The sequence below is a fragment of the Cnephaeus nilssonii genome, assembly GCF_951640355.1.
Source record: "Cnephaeus nilssonii genome assembly, chromosome: 9".
NCBI lineage: Eukaryota > Metazoa > Chordata > Mammalia > Chiroptera > Vespertilionidae > Cnephaeus > Cnephaeus nilssonii.
In genome coordinates, this window is record NC_137080.1 from 38429271 (window position 1) to 38453268 (window position 23998).

Sequence of the window (23998 nt, forward strand, 5' to 3'; positions counted from 1 at the left end):
TGTACATACAGCTTTGTGTTGTTGGTTTTTTTAATTTAATAACACAAGGTAGATAATCTTAAAGTGCACAAATTTTTAGTGGCCAGGTATTGTTTCACTGTATGGATATACTGTTAATTTATTTGTCTAGTACTCTGTTGATAGGCAATTTATGTGCATATATGTTCTCTGCTGTTATTTATATCTGTAGCCACCCTTTTATACTTTATACATTTAATTCTAGTTTATTTCCTTTCAAGTTTCTTGAAGTAAAGTAGATGGATAGTTAAAAGGGTATGTATTTCTTTAGGTCTTTTGATACCTTATTGCCAGATATTCCTTCAGAGTATAGAGTGTGTGAGAGTTCCTTTTTTCTTTAGTCTCTCCAACACTGGTAATAATCTTTAAAATATTTTCACTAAACAGAACATATTGGAGAGAATAAATTAGTTTTTCCCAAATTAAATGTTATTTTATATCTTTTTAAAAACTAGTATGTACATCTTTTTTATATCTTTATTGGCTAAAAAATGTTCCATTGTGTAGTTCTATTTTTGTTTATTTAATTAGTTTTCTATAAAAGGACACTTAAATTGTTTCCAGAGTTTTACCATTATAAACATGGCTAATTATTCATCTTTGCACAATTGACCCATTATTTTCTGTAGTTTGCCTTTCTAAAAGTGTTATTGCAAGGTCAAAACAATTCTCTTGTACATTAAATGGTTTACTGAATTCTTGAATATTAATATATTTTGATTGAATGTAATAGTCCAATAAACTAATAAGTTGAATTGCAGAATTGCTACAGTTCTGCAAGTAGTAATTGAGAATATGAAATGCCAGGCATTATACAATATTCTAGAGAATTCAAAGGTGAAAAAGACACTGTTCTTGCTATAACAGGAGTTTAGAATTTGAGTCAGTGGCATAGTGATATGAGACCACTTCAGATTGTTTTATGCCTTGATCTTGCCATAATGACTCTTAAAGAAAAATCATATAGGTGTATTTATTTATACTTCACTTATCTTTTTTCTAAACAGGAAAATAATTCTGCTTGCAGGATGGGCATTATTCTTATTCCTTGCGTACAAAGTTTCCAAAACTGACCGAGAATATCAGGAATACAATCCTTATGAAGTATTAAATTTGGATCCTGTAAGTAGTATCCTATCTAATAAAAGAGTAATATGAAAATTGACCGTCACTTCAACACACAAGATGGCTGCCACAAGATGGCCAGCAGGGGAGGGCAGTTGGGAGGGACCAGGCCTGCAAGGGAGGGCAGTTGGGGTGATCAAGCCGGCAGGGGAGGGCAGTTAGTGGTGACCAGGCCAGCAGAGGAGGGAAGTTGGGGTGACCGGGACTGCAGGGAAGGGCAGTTGGGGGGAACCCACGCCTGCAGGGGAGAGCAGTTGGGGAGGGGAACCAGGTCTGCAGGGGAAGGCAGTTGGGGGGGACCAGGCTGGCAGGGGAGGGTAGTTAGGGGGGATCAGGCCGGCAGGGGAGGGCAGTTAGGGGCAATTGGGCTGGCAGGGGAGCAGTTAGGCATCAATCAGGCTGGCAGGGGAGTGGTTAGGGGGTGATCAGGCTGGTAGGCAGAAGCGGTTAGGGGCAATCAGGAAGGCAGGCAGGCAAGCAGTTGGGAGCCAGCAGATTGGAGAGGGTGCACTGAGGGACACCCCCCTCCATGCACGAATTTTGTGCACCGGGCCTCTAGTTTTTATATAATGCACATTAGTTTAATGATCCCATGAAAACACTGTAAGTCCTAAAAGAAATTGGACTGTGCTAAAAAATAAAACTGGTCAGGTTAAAATTTTTATTAAAATGAGCTATCTAATCCATTATTTATTATTCTAATGTACATATGTTTTTTAAGCTACAGATGATTGCCATCTTATCAAGAATTGATTTATAATTACTAAAATGTAAGACTATTTGAATATCAAATGGAAAGTTAATGAGTGGGTATATTTTTAAAAAACATGTATAAGATGGGTTTAATGCAAAGTTAAAACCAGGAGATTTATATATGTTAGTTGGATGATTAAAATCTTATGTCCCTGTGTTAGTTGACACTAAGATAGAGTGTTAACTCTTTATATATTTTAAAGAACTGGTATCGTTGTCATAGAAATTCACATTAACCTTGGGTGACCCGTTGGGTGCTCCCTTGTTTGATTAATTGAACTTGATTATTGGGTCCCAACAGAAAATTAGTCTTTTAGGTATATCAGTGGAAAGTTAGAACTGAAATCAATGCTAGAGGTCAGCTAGTCTTTTTTCCTGATGGTGAAAATGAGACCTGGAAAATTTGTATCTTGTCCGGAATCCCATAACTTCTTTTTTTAAAATATATTTTTATTGATTTCAGAGAGGAAGGGAGAGAGATAGAAACATCAATGATGAGAGAGAATCACTGATCAGTGCCTCCCGAATGCTCCCTACTGGGGATCAAGCCTGCAACCCAGGCATGTGCCCCTGACCAGAATCGAACCTGAGACCCTTCTGTCCGCAGGCCACGCTCCATCCACTGAGCCAAAACCAGCCAGGGCCCCATAACTTCTTAGTAGTCAAGCTAAATCTATTGCTCTTTCCATGTTTCCCCCAAACCAATTCTTTTATTTCTAGTCTCTGCTCAGTAGATGACTTGACCCCGAGATTCATATAATACAAAGTAAGGAATGTGTTTATCTTCTGATTTTCTGCTTTGTTAGAAGCAAAGTATTCCTCTAATTTGTTTTTCTTTCATTGTGATGATCATGGTCATCAAGAAGTTTTAAAAATTAAAAGGTTTGGGGGCAATTTGATGCCATGAAAGTCATGAAAAACTTATTAATAGAAAGGGAGTCTAATAGGAAACAACTAAAGTAAGCTTATTAAGTATTTACTTAATTTTAAAATATTGACAAGCAGATGAAACTAAATATTCTTTAGATTATTTCTTAGAAAGTAAGTTAAGCTTTAATTGGAGGTTTGTTTCAGCCAGACTTAATTTACCGTGATCATTCTTTGATATTTATTTATTTTTAAATATATTTTATTGATTTTTTACAGAGAGGAAGGGAGAGGGATAGAGTTAGAAACATCAATGAGAGAGAAACATTGATCAGCTGCCTCCTGCACACCCCCTACTGGGAATGTGCCTGCAACCAAGGTACATGCCCTTGACTGGAATCGAATCTGGGACCCTTCAGTCTGCAGGCCGACCGACGCTCTATCCACTGAGCCAAACCAGTCAGGGCAATTCTTTGATATTTAAATGTGACTATCCTTTTATTTTATTTAAATACATCATTACAGTTGACCCTTGACAGCAGGGGGTTGAGGTGCTGCTCTTGCCTGGTAAAAAATTCTAGTATAGCTTTTGACTCTCTAGTCCTTCACATCACAGTATTTTCAGTCTGCGGTTAATTGATTCCACGATGCGAAATCTGCGAATACCAAAAAAATCCATGTATAAATAAATGGACTTGTGCAGTTCAAACCTGTGCTGTTCATGGTTTCATTCTCATATCATCAGTGCCTAGTGTACTGCATGACCCATAGTAGGTGCTTAATAAAATAAATATATCGGACAAAATAAGTATATTTTTATTTAAATAGTACATGGGGTGGAATTTAAGGCACAAAATATATAGAATAAAGATTCATTTTCTCTTTCTGAAAATATTGAAAGTATTGTATATTTTAAGTTAAAAATGGGAGGGGTTTTGTTCTTACAGCATTGTGCTTATTTTTACTAAAATAAACCTTTTCCTTTTAGGGGGCAACAGTAACAGAAATTAAGAAACAATATCGTTTGCTGTCACTTAAATATCATCCAGATAAAGGGGGTGATGAAGTTATGTTCATGAGGATAGCAAAAGCTTATGCAGCGTAAGTATCATAGGACTCATTACATATTTTTAAGAGTGGTAAAGATAGTTTTCTATTTGAATAAAATAGTAAATAAAATAGTTGTCATACACTTTTATTAAATGTTGACCTCATATGCAGAGTCTGTCATTTATAGAACTGCCTGGCATAGCTAAAATGGTCATCTAACTAAAACCTTAATTTAAGTAACTTAGAGTAGTGCATTTGCCATATGAAGTTGGTTAGATTAAGTAGTGATGTGTTAATTGAACTTTTTCTAAGCATCCTAATTAGAAGAGGATATACTTATTACTGTTTTCATTTCTAATTTTTTTTTATTAGGCAAGATCTATTTCTCTTGTTTTGGCAATGTAGCTTGTCTCATTTAAATTCTTTACAAGACCAGTTTAATTTTGGGGAAACAGGATAGAGTATATACAATTAGAAGTAGTTATTTCTTGAGCATTACTATTACAAGAGGTAAAGGTTAGCTTGATTCTTTAGGACTTGTGATAGGTATATCTCTACATAGCTCTTATGTTGAGTTAAAGAGTAAAATACAAACAAGATGTTTGTTTTTGGAGGATTTAATGATAAATTTGTGAGTTAATTTAAAAAATATAAGTAAATAATAGGATACTTAGATATAATAACAAACTGACAAAAGTTGGGGAAATACTATCTTAATATCCTATCTAATACAAGAATAGTATGCAAATTGACCATCACTCCAACACACATGATGGCTGCCCCCATGTGGATACAACATGGCTGCCACAAGATAGCCAGCAGGGGAGGACAATTGGGAGCGACCAGGCCTGTAAGGGAGGGCAGTTGTGGGCGATCAGGCCAGCAGGGTAGGGCAATTGGGAGGGACCAGGCCTGCAAGGGAGGGCAGTTGAGGGCAATCAAGCCTGCAGGGGAGGGCAGTTAGGGGTGACCAGGCCAGCAGAGGAGGGAAGTTGGGGGCGACCGGGCCTGCAGGGAAGGGCAGTTGGGGGGTACCCAGGCCTGCAGGGGGAGCAGTTAGGGGCAAACAGGCTGGCAGGGGAGCAGTTAGGGGGTGATCAGGCTGGCAGGCAGAAGCGGTTAGGGGCAATCAGGAAGGCAGGCAGGTGAGCAGTTGGGAGCCAGCAGTCGGACATCCCTCGAGGGGTCCCAGATTGGAGAGGTGCAGGTTGGGCTGAGGGACACATACACCCTGTGCACGTATTTCATGCACTGGGCCTCTAGTATTCTTAATAAAAATACAGTGACTGTGTCTCCTCTTCCCCCTTTCCTGTGGATTGCTTGTTATCTATATGAATATGATTTTGTAATTCAGGAGCATCTGAAGTCCATACCACTTTTTTCTTTTCTGCACAGCTGATGCCTTCAAGTTACTGTCTTTCTAATGGTGTCTTCTTTTTCCCTTTTTTTGATTGTGTCTCCAAGAATTTACTCTTAATTGTGCAAGTATTGCAGTGCTTTAGTTGCTGTTTTCAGGTAATTTAAGAAGAACTGAAGATTTCAGAGGAAATCAGATAGACAATATTACTTAATTGGTAGTTTTAATTTTAGTGCAGTTATTTTTTTCTGTCCTACTTTTCAGGTATTGTAACATGTTCAAATTTACAAGTTTGTTCTGAGGTTACTGGAAATCTGACTCTTTATGATGTATCGCTATTCTAAAAAGTACAGAAGAATAAAGTGTGGCCTTTCATTTTAAATCAGTTACATGATTGAGATATAGAATGTTTGATATGTAAGATGTCTTAGTTGATGGTCTATATCACACAAATTGAGAAGTAAATGATTATGGGACCCAGACTTTGAGATCTGTGACTTGTACAAGTATAACTAGATTTGATAAAATTGTACATTTTACTAAATATAAGTTCTGAATCATTTAATTGAAGCTCCCATCTTATGTGTAACTCTAGCAGCCTAAGTATAACTCAAACAGCTTTTGGAATGCAAAAGTTATAAGCTTTGACCTATAAAGCTTTTTAGAATTTGCTTTGGTTATTCAGGATATTTTCTCTTCCTTTTCTGCCCATTATAATAAACTAGCTGGGTCATTCCTATTTCTTCATATCAGATTTTTAACTTAGAGGAAAAAAGGAGGTCTGGTTATTTTTGAGGAGTTAGATCAACTATTCAATTTTCTGGTTCTTTCTTCTGGATACAGTTGGGGTTTGACTTTCAGGTATAAAATCTAGGATCAAGCTACTTTCTAACAAGTGGGCAGCAGAGATGTAACCTTCAAGCTATTTCAATTTTTAAAAATATGTTTTCATGTGTTTGTACGCATGAGTATGTAACTTAGCTTTACATAGCCAACTCAGATTCACAAATATATAATTTAGTGAAAGCATTCTCTAGATCAGGTTTATAATCTGGGATCCTTGCAATTGTATACAGAATTACACACACACACACACACACACACACACACACACACACACACACACACACTAGAGGCCCAGTGCACGAAGATTTGTGCAAGAATGGTCCTTACCCTGGCTGCTGACACCACCTTTGTTCTGGCTGGAGCTGCCTTTTTGCTCTGGCCTGGAGCTGCCTTTCTGCCTTCCCACACTGCCCAGAGGCCCGGAGCAGCTGGGGCGTTGCGGAACACTTATGTTGTCCTGCCCTGACCCTGGCTGCTCAGAGACTGCGTATGCAAGTTAACCTGCCATCTTTGTTGGGTTAATTTGTATACTCACTCCTGATTGGCTGGTGGGCGTCATGAAGGTACAGGCAATTTGCATCTTACTCTTTTTAGTGTAAATGTGTGTGTGTGTGTTTGTGTGTGTGTGTGTGTGTAGAGGCCCACTGCCCAAAATTTGTGCACGGGGTGGGGGTCCCTCAGCCCAGTCTGCACCCTCTCCAATCCAGGACCTCTCAGGGGATGTCCGACTGCTGGTTTAGGCCCGATCCTGCAGGAATCCTTGTGGGATTGGGCCTAAACTGGCAGTCGGACATCCCTCTCGCAATCCGGGACCGCTGGCTCCTAACTGCTCACCTGCCTGCCTGCCTGCCTAATCACCCGTAACCATTCTGCCTGCCGGCTTGATCGCTCCTAACCCCTCTGCCTGCCTGCCTGATCACCCCTAACCACCTCTGCCTGCCTGCCTGATTGTCCCTAACTTCTCTGCCTGCCTGCCTGATCGCTCCTAACCACCTCTGCCTGCCTGCCTGATCGCTCCTAAGCACCTCTGCCTGCCTGCCTGATCGCCCCTAACTGCTCCCCTGCTGACCTGACCACCCCTAACTGCCTCTGCCTGACTGCCTGCCTAATGCCCCTAACTGCTCCCCTGCCAGCCTGATCGCCCCTAACTGCTCTCCCCTGGCAGCCTGATAGCTCCTAACCGCCTCTGCCTTGGCCCCTGCCACTGTGGCTTTGTCTGGAAGGATGTCTGGAAGATGTCCGCTCTATCCAGTCTAATTAGCATATTACCCTTTTATTAGTATAGATACTAGTAAACTGTGTGTGTGTGTGTGTGTGTATATATATATATATATATATATATATATATATATATATATATCCTATCTAATAACAGTAATATGCTAGAGATGTCAGGATACTTATTTTTATAAATTATCAAATTGATAAGTTTTAAAATATTTTCAAATTGTTGAAAAATTTTGCCATTTTATAAAGGTACTTCTGCATTCTCTCTTTCAACTTGGAACTTGGTTGAATAGAACCTACATTGTATCTTAAGTACATATATTCTGGGAAATAGAAATATGACCAAAATTGGATTTGGACATAAACATAATCTTTTGCCAACTAATCCACAAGAAAGCCTTTCTTATTTTATTATAAGTAATAATAATAATAATTAGTAATAATAATAATTATTATTAATAATAATAATTATTATTATTTATATTATTATTACTATTATTATTATTATTATTATTATTATTATTATTATTTTGGATGTATTTCTGCCTTGTCCCCTTAACAACATTGTGAAGTGTTTGAAGGAAATAAAATTTTATTTTAATGTTTTCTTACCATCTATGCTGGGACCTGGAATAAAACCACTCTCACTCTTTGCCTTTAGCTATTGCCCAGGTCATAGGTAATATTTATATTTAGGTGTTAAAAAATATATTCACTCTGTCACTTCATATTGCCTGGTTTAGGAAAAAAATTGTGATCTCAGCACAGTGCAAATGACCTTTTTCACAGCAATCGAGTTTTATAGGTGTTTTTCTTTTTTTTTTGTTGAGAATATGGTACCAGTTTTGGAGGGATTATTATGAATTTTATATTTAGAAAATAGGTTATATTATTATTGAAGTATAAGCATGCTCATTGAAGAAATTTTGGAAGTGTATGAGCATATAAGAAAAAAGCACCTATAATCCTCCCTGCCATCTCACAGAAAATGTGTTCGCTTTTAAAATTTCACTTCCTGGCTTAAAGTAGCTAAACTTGAAGACCCATGGGGCAACCAGGAATTTGTATCAAGGCTCAATAGTTGACATTTTCTGTTAATCCAGAATTTCGTGCTTTCCTGTTTTTCTGATTTCAAAGAGGCTTTCCTTGATTCTCTGAAATTAATATCTTTAAGAAATGAGTTGGTTGGTTAATGGAATTTGTATATGTGGATATTTCTCTTTTCCGCGTCCAACGTGGCTAGAGAGTGGTCCGGTTCCTGAGTAGGGTCTGCTGGGGATTGAGAAAGTGAAAGAAAGACAGACACAGAGATAGAAGGAAAAAGCTGGGGCCACGAGGGACCACTGTCCTCTGACAGGGAAAGGGACAGAGACCCCAAGTCAATACAGCGGTGTTTATTTTATACAGCAAAAAAACAGGAACTTTTACTAAAGGTCAAGACAAAGGAGATCATGTGCATTCTTGGGTGGGCCCACGTCTTATTCATTCCTGGTGCTTGGCTGGATTTAAATAACAAAACCCACCCACTGGCACCTGGGCTGAAGGTCAAGCTGACAACACTCCTGCCTTTTGGCAGAGCATGTTTCCAGGACGTGGCTCTGCCAACGCCACTGGATTCAGCTGACAATAATTAAAGAAATGCTCATGTGCCTTCCCAGGCGCTCTATAGTATATATGAGCACTTTTTTCAGGTGGGGCTTTCTAACTATTAAACTTTGTTCTTTTGATGCTAGTTTAACTGATGAAGAGTCCCGGAAAAATTGGGAAGAGTTTGGAAATCCAGATGGACCTCAAGGTGGGGTAAATAATTATTAAAAAATACTGGGGATATGGTATATATTAGTAAAATATTAATTAGATAGAAAAGAATATTTTGATTATCTTAGTTTACGAGTAGTAAAATTACATCCACAGGGAGTTAAACAGATATGTAAAATGAGTTTCCTTTAATTAATTTTTAACTTTATTTTTCTTTCTAGAGAATAGTTTGGAAGATAAACTTAGATTGATTTGATGAGAAGAGTAGGCACTGTCATTCATATTTCCAGTTAGTAGTTCATAAAAATTGAATGACAAAAATATTTTCTTTTCTGACTTTAAATATTTTCTCACATATTCACAGTGTTTACATAAACTAAGGAAATATAAAAGGATTTAAATTTTTTTAAAGAAGAAATTCATGTACTTTGAAATTTTTTTTTCCTTCTGGAAAGATTTAGTTTCAGATATAGACTATTTCCAGTAATTTGTGTAATGAGAACACATATAATAAGATGATTTTTCTGTTTTTTTTTGGAAGGGGGGTAGCGGGGATGAGAGTCAGAATTTTGGGATATAAATTCTGGAAATACAGAAATGTTCTTTCTATTTTAGCCACAAGCTTTGGAATAGCCCTGCCAGCTTGGATAGTTGACCAGAAAAATTCAATTTTGGTGAGTCTATTTAAATCACATTATAATATGTTTGACGTAAAGAGAGCTATTACAATGAAAATACTGGTATGCTATTTTAAATTTAACTGTGTATTGTGAAACTTTTTACGTGATGGAGAAAATTCTTTCCCATGGTTAGGTTGCTGGTTTGGAGTAGTGTCTTCTAACTGTAGTCTTAAAACAAAGTTTTGATTTTCTTTTGGAGGCAGTTTCAGATCAGGTCACACCCTTGGTTTGGGGAACTACTGCTTTTTAAATTTTATTTACCATTAATCATTTTTTATTTTACAATTCAGTTGACATACGATATTATACTAGTTTCAGGTGTACACCCAGTGATTAGACATATAACTTAGACCTCATCCCGGTAAATCTCATACCTATCTGACACCAGGCAGAGTTATTAGGATACTATTGACTATATTCCCTATGCTGTACTTTACATCCCCATCACTGTTCTGTAACAACCAATTTGTACTTCTTAATTCCTTCACCTTTTTCACCCATCCCTTCAACCCCTTCCTATCTGGCAGCCGTCAAAATATTCTCTGCATCTATGAGTCTGTTTCTGTTCTGCTTGTTCGTTTATTTTGGTTTTTATATTCAGTTGTTGATAGGTATGCATTAATTGCCATTTTATTGTTCATATTTTTAATCTTTTTTATCCCTTCTTAAAGAAGACCCTTTAACATCTATATATATATATAAAAGGGTAATATGCTAATTGTCCCTCCTACCAGTCGCTATGACATGCACTGACCACCAGGAGGCAGATGCTCAACGCAGGAGCTGTCGTGACGTGCACTGGCCATTTATAGAGAAATGGCACCTTGGACCTGGTGCCCACAAAGCAACACTTGGCTTCTACCAAGTGTGATACAGGCCCCGCCACCACGCTGGAGCAACACCCCACCAAATTGCAGTTGACGCTGCTGAGACCCCATGGTGCAAAATGCGACCCACAGCCCAGCCCGGAAACGGTGGCTGTGGGTGCTGGGTAATAATGTCACGTAGCAACATCTGGCTTCCTCTCCCTAGTGACTAGCCTCCTTGGAGTTTTTTCAGCCCAGGAACACGACTTGCTTTATAGCCAGGTGGAAACATTTTATACTTTAACCAAATGTCTGTGAAGTGTTTTTCCAGGCCTCATCTCATTTGATCCTCACAGAAGTCCTGGAGTAGGTAGATAGGAGACTCAGTGGAATCCTATTTTCTTTTCATTAGCCAGAAAACAGAGATTTAGAAAGCTTAGAAACTTGACCCGACTGAAAAGAAGGAAAAAATGGTGGAACTTGAAAATGACTTCAGGTTTTCTCACTGCGTATAATATAGTCAAACACTGCTGCAGTTAAATATTTTACCCTTTGTTCTCCCTACGTGATCTACAATAATAATCTTCTTTGTGTTGATATTTACTGCTATGTTGCTGACAATTACCTGAAAGAGAAGTTGGGGTGCTTCACTGGGCTGGAAGAAGTTTAGCTAAATCAGAAAGCAGGTCTAATTAAGCAAGTTTATTCTATATTCTATATATACAAAAGGCTAAGTTGACTTGCGCATGTGCGATACATACAAGGGTCTTGCTGGCACCAGTCGCATGCGTGTGTTTCCATCTGTCATTGTCGATCATGAATTTGGTTGACATTTTTATTATAGAGAAAGGGCAAATAGTGATATTAAAATATTTCTTCTAATTAATTTCCTTTCAGTGTACATGAATTCATGCGTCAGGCCCCTAGTTTCATATAATAATGATTTGGTGGTGATGAGCTCTTTTAGCCTTTTCATGTCTTGGAAGCTCTTTATATCCTTTGATTCTAAATGATAGCTTTGCTGGGTAGAGTAATTTTGGTTATAGGTCCTTGCTTTTTATCACTTTGAATATTTCTTGCCATTCATTTTTGGCCTGCAAAGTTTCTTTTGAGAAGTAAGCTTCTCAAAAGTTTCTTTTGAGAAGTCTTATGGAAGCTCCCTTATAGGTAACTGTTTTTCTCTTGCTGCTTTTAAGATTCTTTGTCTTTAACCTTTTGCATTTATTTAAGACTAGTAGCCCTGTGCACGAATCCGTGTGTCATTAGTTCGCTGCTGCCCTCCTGTAGCTCTCTGCCCACTGCCCTGCCCTCCTGTAGCTCCCCCCGACCCCCCTCATACCTTGCTGCCCTGCCCCCTCCTGTAGCTCTTCGCCGCCCACTTGTAGTTCGCTACCCCATCCTCCTGCAAATCTATGATCTGGTCATTACGCGGTCGGTCGTTACGCCTTACGGCGTAATGGATAATTAGCATATTCCTCTCTTATTATATAGGATGTGTCTTGGTATGGGTCTCTTTGGGTTCACCTTGTTTGGGACTATCTGCACTTCCTGGACTTGTATGTCTAGTTCCTTCACCAAGTTAGGGAAGTTTTCTGTCATTATTTTTTTCAAATAGGTTTTCAATTTCTTGGTTCTTCTCTTCTCCTTCCAGTGACCCCATGATGCGTATGTTGGTACACTTGAAGTTGTCTCAGAAGCTCCTTATACTACCTTTCTTGGGATTTCTTTTACTCTTCTGATTGCGTATTTTGGCTTCCTTATGTTCCAAATCACTGATTTGATTCTTGGCTTCATCAACTCTACTGTTGATTCCCTGTAAATTATTCTTCATTTTAGTTAGCGTATCCTTCATTTCTGTTTGGTTCCTTTTTGTGATTTCTATGTCCTTTTTCATGCTGTTGAAGTTCTCACTAAATTCCTTGGGCATCCTTATAACCATTGTTTTGAACTCTATGGTAGTTTGCTTGCTTGCTTCCATTTCATTTAATTCTTTTTCTTTTAATTTAAAAAATTTTTAAATTTTATTGATTTTTTTTTTTTTTTTAAGAGGGTAAGGGGAAGAGAGAGAAACATGGTTGTGAGAGAGAAACATAGATTGGTTGCCTCTAACACATGCCCGGACCAGGGATCAAATGTGCAACCCAGGTATGTGCCCTGACAAAGAATTGAACCAGCCACCTCTGGTGTACAGGATGACACTCTAACCCAACCAACTGAGCCACACTGGCCAGGGCTCATTTAGCTCTTTTTCTGGAAATTTCTCCTGTTCTTTTATTTGGGACCTACTGCTTTGTTTCCACATTTTGGCTGCTTCCCTAAGTTTGTTTCTATGTATTAGGTAGAGCTGATATGTCTCTGGACTTAGTAGAGTGGCCTTGTGTAGTAGGTGTCCTGTAGGGCCCAGTGGCGCATCCTCCCCAGTTACCCCAGCTGGGAACTCTAGGTGCGCCCCTATGTGGGCTGTGTGCACTGTCCTGTTTTAGTTGAGCCTTAATTGCTGTTGGCATCACTGGGAGAGATTGACCCCTCAGGCCAGTTGGCTATGAGGACCTACTGTGACTACAGCAGAGTAGCTGCTGTGCAGGAGCCAACCCTAAAGAACTTCATTGGAGCTATTGTGCTCACTAAGTTAGCCCCAAGAGTTTCTTGCTAGTAAAGGTGGTAGGATTGTAATCTGGCATGGTCTGAAGCTGTCCACCAGGTGCACTGGCTCTGGGGACTCCCAGGAGGTGCAAGGTCATCCATTGCCTTTGCCTGCCTGGGACCACCTGGCATGAGCTACGAAGCAATCTGCAGATGGCTCCTACTCGTGCTGGGTTTGGAGGTGCCCAGGAGAGGCCAAGCTGCAAACCAAGGCCGGCTGCCACTAGTGCTGGGGACATGCTAAGACCAGATGCTGCTTGTTTGAGAGATTTTAGGAAAGTCTGTAACAGGTGCCAAGAAAGGCAGTTTGTATGGAAAAACCACTGGAAAAGGCTTGGGTGGGCCCTCAAGTTGGGTGGAATGGGGTCTCAGGCAATTACCAGAGTGTGGTGAACAGTGTGAGCCAGGTTGATGGAGATTCAGATATGGCACCCACTTGCTGGCTCTTTGAGGTTGGAGGGGGTCTCAGAAAAAGAACAGTGGCTTCTGCCAGCACTTTTCTCTGCTCCTCCAGCTCTTGCTCTGATGCCAGATAATTCAGTTCCTCCCTGTATGTCTCTGGTGCCTTTTGAGCTGCTGTCCCAGTGCTGGAGCTCAGAGGGAGTGAGTCTGAATAAATCCACGTGCAGGTCCTTTAAGAGGAACTGCATGGGACTCCAGCAGCCCTCATTATCGCTCAACCACAATCCCCACTGGTTTTTACAGACAAGTTATGGGGACTTATCCTCCTGGCACTGGAACCCTGGGCTGAGGGGCCTGGTATGGGGCTGGGATTCCTTGCTCCTTAGGGAGACCACCATAGCTGAGATATTCCTCCTGATTTTTATCTAGCACATGTGGGTGTGGGACTAGCCCATTCCAAGTTTCTGCCCCTCCGACCAGTCTCTATGTAGCTTCTTTAAATCCCTAGTTTTAGGTCTTCCATTCAGCTAGATTTTAGGTGGTTCTGAATGATGGTTATTCTGTAGTTTAGTTGGAGGATTCAAATACTGCCTTTATCTATGCCGCTGTCTTAACTGAAGTCCTGGAACTACTCTTTTTTTTTATGGTATCTGTATTTATCCCAAGTTGTACTCAAATGTTAAATTATCCTTCATTTCATATTTACCCAGGCTAAATTAATTATAATATATGCTAAATTAGTGGTATATATTCCATATGGTACTTCAGGAGGTAGTAGGATATCAGACTTCAATCACATAGATGCCGAACTCTAAAATGTCAGGAATTCCTATTGTTTAGGAACAGATGATTCCCTGCTTTCTTGAAAATAATTATCTAGGAGCTATCTTTGAAGTAATAAAAACCAAAATCCATATAGTCTGTAATTTGTTTTGAAATGGCTATTTAATGTTATTTTATGGCTGATTAACATTTGTTTTCTTCAGTGGTATATAGTTGCTGTATGTAAGTGTGTTTATCATGCCTAGGCTAATTCTGGGAATACTAACGAAGAGAAACATAGTTAGCTATCAGATTAGGGATCAAGCAGTAGGAGAAAAATCTGAGACCAATAGACTTCAAACAGAACATTATGAAGTTATTCCTCAATATTTAGACAAAGGAACCAAACAGGGTTCTATTATTATTTATTTCCAAGGCATTAACCGCTTGCCAAGTTGTGGATATATAAGTACTTGACTGGAAGGGAAATATAATTTTTGTTTTGCTGGTGTTTTCTATAGACAAATGAAAAGGTAATTTATTGTAGTGGCAAAGAACAGTTTCTGTAGGTGAAATGCCAATTCTGGTTCCCACCTACTTACTAGCTGTGTGACCTAGGACAAACTATGAAACATATATATGCCGCAGGTTATCTGCAAAAGGAAAATAATGATGGTACCTTCCTCAGAGGACTTGAAAATAAGAATTAAACAAAATAATACATGAGGAGTGCTTTTAATAGTTCCTCCTCCATGTAAACCTCAAAATAAGTGTTCCTGGATGTTGTTATAATTTGCCTGATGAAAACCATAATTTTTTTCTCTTTAATTCTAGGTTTTACTTGTATATGGATTGGCATTCATGGTCATCCTTCCAGTTGTTGTGGTAAGTTCTAGCTCTTTTTATGAATATATTTTTAGAAAGGGAATTGTTGGTATGCTTTGGAGTGTCCTTATTAGATTGTAATTTGTTTTAGAATATAATCCATTGATCCTTGAATTTTAAGAATCTTATATTCAACTATATTTTAAAGGTCTTCTAAAGGTGACATCGCTTGAGTATGCTAAAGTATATTTTCTCCCAATTCAAAAGTTAGACACAACTGATAATACTACAGTTGTATTTATAGAGTTTAAAATGAGTCTTCCTTCACTATCCCCCTCCATTTCTCTGTTAGAGATAATCCCTAATTAAGTTTGGTGATTTCCCTTTTAAATACAGTGTCAGGCAAAAGTAGGTTTATAGTACACGAAACAGAATTTATTCTTGTTTTATTATTTATTAATTGTATTATTTTCCATACAAACATCTGTAAACCTACTTTTGCCCCAGCCTGTATTTTTCTATACACACATTACAAAATAGCTTATATGTATTGTTCTATGACATTTTTGCTTTAAATATTAGGGGCACGACATTTAGAGCGATCTCAGTTTTAAAACAGCTACACATGGTACCTCAATATGTAGATACCATCAAGTTTATGATTTTACTGTTTATTACTTTTATGACTGATGTTCTTTTTGCTCTTATAGTTCTTGAGTCCTATGTGAGGCTAATAATTATCCTGTGTGCCTTCTTCATAGGATTTTTGTGTGAGATCCAATTGTATAGAATAATGTGAATTAAAATAGTAAAATTGCTTCTTCATTTATTTATTAAATATTTATTGAAGACATGCCACGTATCAGGAACCAGCTTATTGTTTATAGTACTGGGTTGGTTCATTTCTATTTTGTCTTCAAATAATTTCTAGCTAAAACTTAAATGTCCTAATGGTATAATTGTAGTGAGGTAGTCATCAGGCAGTATAAATATTTGCAAAATAAATAATTTAAAATATGTATCGAGGGTATTTGTTCTAAAGCTGAGGAATTTTATTGGTTTATGAGCATTTAGAAAATTTGAACACAAACATATTCCTTATTAAACTAGCATTTATTATAGTTTTTATGCTTTATTTCTTATTTAATTTTATTTGTGTTTTAGGGGTCTTGGTGGTATCGCTCAATACGCTATAGTGGAGACCAGATTCTAATACGCACCACACAGATTTATACATATTTTGTTTATAAAACCCGAAATATGGATATGAAACGTAAGTAAATTTAAGTAACCATGACAGTAGATTATTTTCTGAGTCACTTATGTGGAGTTGATATACATTCTACTGGAGAAATTCCATTTTACGTTTATAGATATTTAGTTCGTGTACCTAAAGCTGGAGGAAAATGTTAACACCTTACCACATTTCTTGATCTATTGCTATTATTTCCATCTACTCTGCTATATATGTATTTTTTTCTCAGAAATTTTATGTTAAAGCTTCATGTGGACTAATTTTGTAGTAATACCAGCTAACATTTTTTTGAGTATTTGTTATGTGCCAGGCATGTATTAACTCATTTAGTATTTGCTATGCCCCTGTGTGTGCTGTTTCTAAGCACATTTTATAGATGAGGAAACTGAACCTAAGGATGCACAGTAGGTGACAGAGTCAGCATCAAACCCAGGCAGTCTTGTTCCTGAGCCATAAACCTGTATTAATTGTAATAAAATAAGTAGAGGTCTTGGGTGTGTTGAAAGAAAACTGTCAGGATATTTCATTCTCAGAGTCTTACTTTAAAATCCTATATAATAAAGAGGTGATATGCAAATTTACCCTCACCCCCTCACACAAGATGGCCACCCCTGTGTGGTTAAAGATGGCCACACAAGATGGCTGGCAGGGGAGGGCAGTTAGGGGTGACTGGGCCGGCATGAGAGGGCAGTTGGGGGCAACCAGGCCTGCAGGGGAGGGCAGTTAGAGGCGACCAGGCCAGCAGGGGAGGGAGTTGGGGGCAACCAGGCCTGTAGGGGAGGGCAGTTGGGGGTGACCAGGCCGGCAGAGGAGGGCAGTTGGGGGTGACGAGGCTGGCAGGGGAGGGCAGATAGGGGTGACCAGGCCAGCAGGGGAGGGCAGGTGGGGGCAACCAGGCTGGCAGGGGAGGGCAGTTAGGGGCAACCAGGCCGGCAGGGGAGGGCAGTTGGGGGTGACCGGGCCGGCAGAGGAGGGCAGTTAGGGGCAACCGGGCTGGCAGGGGAGGGCAGTTGAGGGCAACCGGGCCTTCAGGGGAGGACAGTTAGGGGTGACCAGGCTGGCAGGGGAGGGCAGTTGGGGGCGACCGGGTTGGCAGAGGACAGCAGTTGGGGGCGACCTGGCTGGCAGGGGAGGGCACTTGGGGGTTACCAGGGCAGCAGGGGAGGGCAGTTGGGGGCAATCAGGATGGCAGGGGAACATTTAGGCGTCGATCAGTCTGGCATGGGAGTGGTTAGGGGGTGATCAGGCTGGCAGGCAGGTGAGAGGTTGGGAGCCAGTAGTCCCGCATTGTGAGAGGGATGCCCGACTGCCAGATTAGGCCCAACCCTACAGGGATCGGGCCTAAACCGGCAGTTGGACATCCCCTGAGGGGTCCCAGATTGAAGAGGGTGCAGGCTGGGCTGAGGGACACCGCCCCCCCATGCACGAACTTTGTGCACTGGGCCTCTAGTCCTATATAATAATCCTATATAATAAAAGGCTAATATGCAAATTGACTGAACTGCAGAACGACCGGTTGCTGTGACGTGCACTGTCCACCAGGAGGTAGATGCTCAATGCAGGAGCTGCCCTTTGGTGGTCAGTGCACTCCCACAGGGGGAGTTCCGCTCAGCCAGAAGCTGGGCTAATGGCTGGCGAGCGCAGCAGCAGTGGTGGGAGCTTCTCCCGCCTCTGCGGCAGCGCTAAGGATGTCCGACTGATGGCTTAGCCCGCTCCCCACGGGACATCCCCCGAGAGCTCCCGCACTGCGAGAGGACACAGGCTGGGCTGAGGGGGACCCACCCCCTGGCCTCGAGTGCATGAATTTCATGCACCAGGCCTCTAGTTTCTTATATTAAAAAAAAAAGAAAAAAGAAATACCATCCTAAATACTTCCTGTGATCTTATAAAGTTAACATTGTAAATTTTATCCCTGCAATATGTAGTGTTGTCTTTCACAATCACTGCTGTGCAGAAATCATAGACATCCTGCTTCCCCTCCTTAAAAAGGAAAAAGAAGATAAAAGTTTTAAATTGTGCCTCACTGGAAAATGCATTTCTTTTGTTTCAAAACCTAAGTGGCCTTTTCTGAATTTTGGGTTTGCCATTTTACTATCTTTCTTGATAATCAGAAAGAGACTCCTTAGGATCATGTGACTGTGTGATTATATTCCTGAAGAATGAGCAGATCTTTTATTTCTGAGGAGCAAGTGAACATTACTCTCCCTTATGCACACATGCCACTCTTCCTTATGCTGGCTTGAAATATTAATATAGAACTATTTCCTTATGTCGATGTTTCATGTTGTTATCTGTTTTAATTTGTTTTTGCATCAGTGATCTTATTTCTGTTTCATTTCTGAGCGTGGTATTTAGACTTATACAATTAGTTCTGTTAACCCTTTGCACTCGCTTGCTTTTTTCTCGATTCCTTTATTCTACTCGGGATTTAATTTTTTAAATACCCCAGATTTTACAAAGCGCAGCAGTAGAATAAAAAACTGGAGTTTCTTTTCATACAAACTTATTTATTTGGATTTTTTTATATTTCAAATTATTGATACATTCAAAGAGTAATTTTAATCTCTATAATTTTTCATGGTGTGATATTTTTTGAAACATTCACCCACATGAAGACCTGGTTTACATTCACATGTTTTGCAAGTATAAATCGTCTCTCTTCTTCCTCCTTTGATTTTTCTGTTAGAACAAACAACACAATATGTGTTTTTTGTTAGGGTGAGGTGTGATTATATGGAGCTTTCCATCTAAACGTTGCTCTAAGTTAGTGGATAATAATCTACCCCTGGAAGTTAGTGTACCATCTCTGAATTCTCCAACAAGATCATGTACTAGTTTCCTAATAAATTTCACATGCGTTATCGGTTTTTCATTTTTTCTTTTTTGGCATCAGTTGAGACGGCATTTACATTTTACTTGTCCTTTCATGCTAATGAAAACAAGAAAAGATACTGGAAAAATAGACAAAAATCCTCCTCCCCCCCACGGTGAAACTATGTGTCGAGTGTGGCTCGACATACGAGCTGCTGCCGATGCTAACCGTGTCGAGTCACACTCGACATCCAAGTGCAAAAGGTTAAAAAGCATTATTTAGCTGCTGGGTTTGGTTATATATCTTTTGTTACTTTATCATTGGCACCATTTATATGGCCATCTTAGGAACAATTTCATGAAAACATTTGGAGGTAGTAAGGATAATAGTTCACATATTACTGTGTTTATTTTTGTATCAGGCTCATGTGAAGAAGCTAGGGTCCATAGAGGTGAAGACTATTATCTAGGTCATTTAGCTAAGAAGCGGAAACTCTAGGGTTTTACGCTTAACCTCTGTGTTGTACTGCTTTTTGTGAACACGTTCCATGTGTTTTCTGCTGTAAGGTGAGATTGATAACTCTAGTGCCAGTCATGAAAGAGCTTGTATAGGCTAACAAGAATAATGCTAATATACGGGTAGGGCAAAAGTAGGTTTATAGTTGTTTGTATGGGAAATACAATAATTAATAATAATAAAAGAATAAACTCTGTGTTCCACCTACTCACAACAGTAAACCTACTTTTGCCCCACCCTGTATGAGGTTGCGAATTATGTGTATTTCAAGGAACACTATTATCCCAAACCCTCCAGAGTTCTATAATAAAAGTTTCTGTAAATGACAGTGTATTTTAGTTTATTGAAGACTCTGAGAAGTCATAAAGCAAAGAAACCTATAACTCTTTTTAACTCATTATTTCTCAGCCATATTTAACCATAGAGCTCCCTTTTTTCACATAATGCTCATTAATATCACATGGAATATTTAATGCTCTATAGAAAATTTCTGTGGAACACATGTTTAGGTATAGAAACAGGTATTATTTGAAGTGATTTTAATGCAACTAGTTGCTTTGGGGCCCTTGATTTATATTTCTATTCACTTGCTATAGGTAACATTGTGCATGTTTTAAAAAGTGAGGCTTTTTTATGGAATAAATTAATACTTGTTAGTAGTGGAGTTCACATGGCTTTTAAGCATTGTGTGTGGTTGGAAAATTGCCTCACCCTAGGATTAATGAGGTATCATAGCAGGGAAATTAATAGGTGAGCAAATATATGTATTTACCTTCATATTTCTTTTGTTTCCTTAGGTCTTATCATGGTTTTGGCTGGAGCCTCTGAATTTGATCCTCAGTATAATAAAGATGCCACAAGCAGACCAACAGATAATATTCTAATACCTCAGGTTAGTCCTATCGCCTACATCCCTTGATAAGTATTTACATATTAAAGTTAATGATTTTTTTAGATGTATATTTTTGAATAATTATTTTATTTACTCTAGCTAATCAGAGAAATTGGCAGCATTAATTTAAAGAAGAATGAACCTCCACTTACATGTCCATATAGCCTGAAGGCGAGAGTTCTTTTACTATGTCATCTTGCTAGAATGAAAATTCCTGAGACCCTTGAAGAAGGTATTTGTGATTCTGTTCTCTGCAGGGTTTTAGTGATATGCGTATTTAACTAGACTTCATGGTGCACTGTTTTAGTCACTGTTATTTTTTTGCTCAAATAATTGCTCAAGGGCTTTTCAAAAAGAAATCTATATGCTACATAATAACTTTATAAATACTTTGAAGGTCTAAGTAAGTCAGATGTTATAGCAAATGTTAAAATGTGAAAGTGAGAGAATATTATGAGAAATGTTTAGTCAGTTGCAGACTATGTAATAATTCCTAATGACTTTAAAAAAAAAGATTTTGTAAGGTTTTGCAGGGAGTGGGTGAGAAAAACATCGATTTCACAACAAATATCTCAACTCCATACTCCACCCACCACTCTCTAGGTGTAGTTACCAAAAAAATGGTTAATCTCTAGTTAAAGCTTCATAAGTACTTGAAGCCATCTATTCTACTTAAAAGAAAAGCAGTAGATTGAGACAGTGGTATTTCCAGGGCTGTCATGAACTAGAGTGTCATTTCTTCTTCACTTGTATCATTTCAGTTGAAGTTTTAAAAGAAAGTTATTCTCAGGGAATAAATGTTCTTTCTGAATGACCCTTTTAAGCCAGTAATGCAATCAAATGCCTGTGAAAACAAGGCCAGTTGATGCTCAGTGATTGGTGATAAGGATAGTTTGCTTATGATGGAATGATGGAGCACTATTTAAGCATTGTTATTAGAGTTGCAATTTAAATAATAAGTATGTTTCTAATGTTTTGTACAGTTATGAAACCATCTCCATTTTTACCAAATACCTAAGAAGTAGGGAACTAAAGTTTTTTATGTTGAGTATTAATCCAATGGATGATCTTAATGGTTAACTCTTATATGCAGTACTAGAGGCCCAGTGCATGATAGTCATGCATGGGTAGGATCCCTAGGCCTGGCCGGTGATTAGGGCCAATCTGTGGGGTGACCGGTGGGGTGATCTCGCCCCCCCCCCCCCCCCCCCCCCCCCCCCCCGGCTGTCCTGGCGCTGCCTGCTCGCTGGCCCTGCCCCCCCACTGCCGCCACCAGTCACCTTCTTCTGCAGGGTGACTGGCTGGACGATTGGGAGGGCCCCTGCTAGCACCCGCCTTGGCTGGCCTGGCGCCACCCACTTGCTGGCCCCGCCCCCTGCTGCCGGTAGTGGCCTCTGGGCTGGGGGTAGCTCCTGTGTTGAGTGTCTGCCCCCTGGTGGTCAGTGCACATCATAGCGACCAGTCATTCCGCTGTTCAATCTGTTTGCATATTAGGCTTATATTATATAGGATAAATGAAAGCGTCTCCCTCTCATTCCTCCTCTTTCTCTCTGTATTTATTCTCAATCTTAGCCTTTGTATTTATCCATAATTCTACATATAGGAACTTTAATGCACAAGAAGAAAATTCTTAAAGTTCTTAAATATAGTAAGATTAAGCTAAAGATTAATTGGGTAGGGAGTCGATTGATAAAGCCTAATACCATAATATTAAAATTTGGCCTTTGAAACATCTAATCTGAGTTAGGGTTTTCTGACTGATTGTGATAATATATTGAGTAGGTACTATTGTGTTCAACTGTAAAATTCTGAAGTTACGGGAAATATTCGTAGAATACCTTAAATTTGTATTAGTCTTGGACTATAGGTGATAAAGATGTTTTAATTATAAAGATAGAATGCTTTGTCAGATTTTTTATTGTTTTTGCAGATCAGCAATTTATGCTGAAAAAATGCCCTGCCCTACTTCAAGAAATGGTTAATGTAATCTGCCAACTAATAATAATGGCTCGGAGCCGTGAAGGTGAGGAGAAGATGTAGTTAATTATGTCGTACTTTTTCTTGCAAGCATATGCAGATTACTCTTCATAGTTTTAAGATTTTATGGGTACTTACCGTAATTCTGTCTATAAATTGAATTAGCTTTCCCACATTTATTTATGGTTTTTCTTATTTTTTTCCTTATATTTTCCACTATGTAAAGTGTTTATCACAACTTATGTTTTAATTTGAATTTTTTCATGTTTTATTGTTATTTATTGTTTGCAAAGATTTAAAATATCCTTCTGATTTTGTTAGAGTTAGGTTATTCTGTATTTTAACAATGAGTTTAAAATAATTCTTTAAGTGATGTAATGATGATTCATCTGATATGTACTGCTTTTTTTGCATGAAGGGAAAAAAGAATGAGGGAGTTTGTGGTCGGAAATGGGAAGGGAGAGAGAGAAGCCTTTAAAAAAGGAGGTAGTGGTTGTTATTTGTTATTATGGATGATGTCAGTTATTGGCATGGTGTTAGTATGTTCTTGATACTGATAATTTGCTGTATTTGGAGGTAATGTAAAGAATTTTTTTATTAAATCAGTGGTTGTTGCTGGATAATATACATTTGACCAATTATATGTGTGTGTGTGTGTGTGTGTGTGTGTGTGTGTAGTATTTTATCCAATAACTTTTAAAGGAAAATCAACACTATGATTCTAAAATTTGAGGGGTTAGGGATAGTCACGTGAATCTTGTGTTTGTCATGAATTGTATACTCCTGAACATGTAAAAAGTCCAGCTCTGTCTTTTCTTTTCCTCCTATTCTTTCTAAGAAAGGGAGTTTCGTGCTCCAACTTTGGCATCTCTAGAAAACTGCATGAAGCTTTCTCAGATGGCTGTGCAAGGCCTTCAGCAGTTTAAGTCTCCCCTTCTGCAGCTCCCTCACATTGAAGAGGACAATCTTAGAAGGGTTTCTAATCATAAAAAGGTAATTCTTTGGTACTTTAAAACATCAGTTTTAAGCAGTTCGTCATGTCACTTAAAGATAACATGAATGAAAGTTTTCTAGAAATTGTTACTATGAATTTCTTAGATTTAAAATATCTTAAACATTCTAAAACTCCCTCAAGTGGTTCTGTCAGGTAGCTGTTTAATGTCTTTTAAAAAAAATTTCTTTATTGATTAAGGTGTTACATATGTGTCCTTATTCCCCCACCTGTTTAATATCTTACTACTGTAAGTGATTTTAGTATGGGTCGGTGCATTTTTAGCAGTTAACACGTTGTTCTTTATATTACATTACTAAAAATAAATGCACTAAATAAAAATGCACTGTATACTTTCCAATAATTTTATTTGTGGGTTAAATGTTGGGCAGTGGTTTATTAGTTTAGTATGAACAGAATAAGTATCCAAAAAAAA

General features: G+C 38.8%; 1 protein-coding gene across 2 annotated transcripts in view; it reads left to right on the forward strand.

Annotated features, from left to right (window-relative positions):
* Positions 1-23998, forward strand: part of SEC63 (SEC63 homolog, protein translocation regulator) — a 66751-nt gene that overhangs the window by 16427 nt on the left and 26326 nt on the right. The window contains exons 3-12 of one of the 2 annotated variants that reach the window (XM_079779869.1): positions 1026-1140; positions 3752-3864; positions 8977-9038; positions 9617-9675; positions 15129-15179; positions 16284-16392; positions 20500-20594; positions 20694-20826; positions 22525-22617; positions 23410-23564. In XM_079779869.1, coding sequence (XP_079635995.1) covers positions 1026-1140; positions 3752-3864; positions 8977-9038; positions 9617-9675; positions 15129-15179; positions 16284-16392; positions 20500-20594; positions 20694-20826; positions 22525-22617; positions 23410-23564 — 985 coding nt within the window. Of the gene's footprint in view, positions 1-1025; positions 1141-3751; positions 3865-8976; positions 9039-9616; positions 9676-15128; positions 15180-16283; positions 16393-20499; positions 20595-20693; positions 20827-22524; positions 22618-23409; positions 23565-23998 lie in introns of those variants that run through there. The other variant, XM_079779870.1, reaches the window with a different exon arrangement.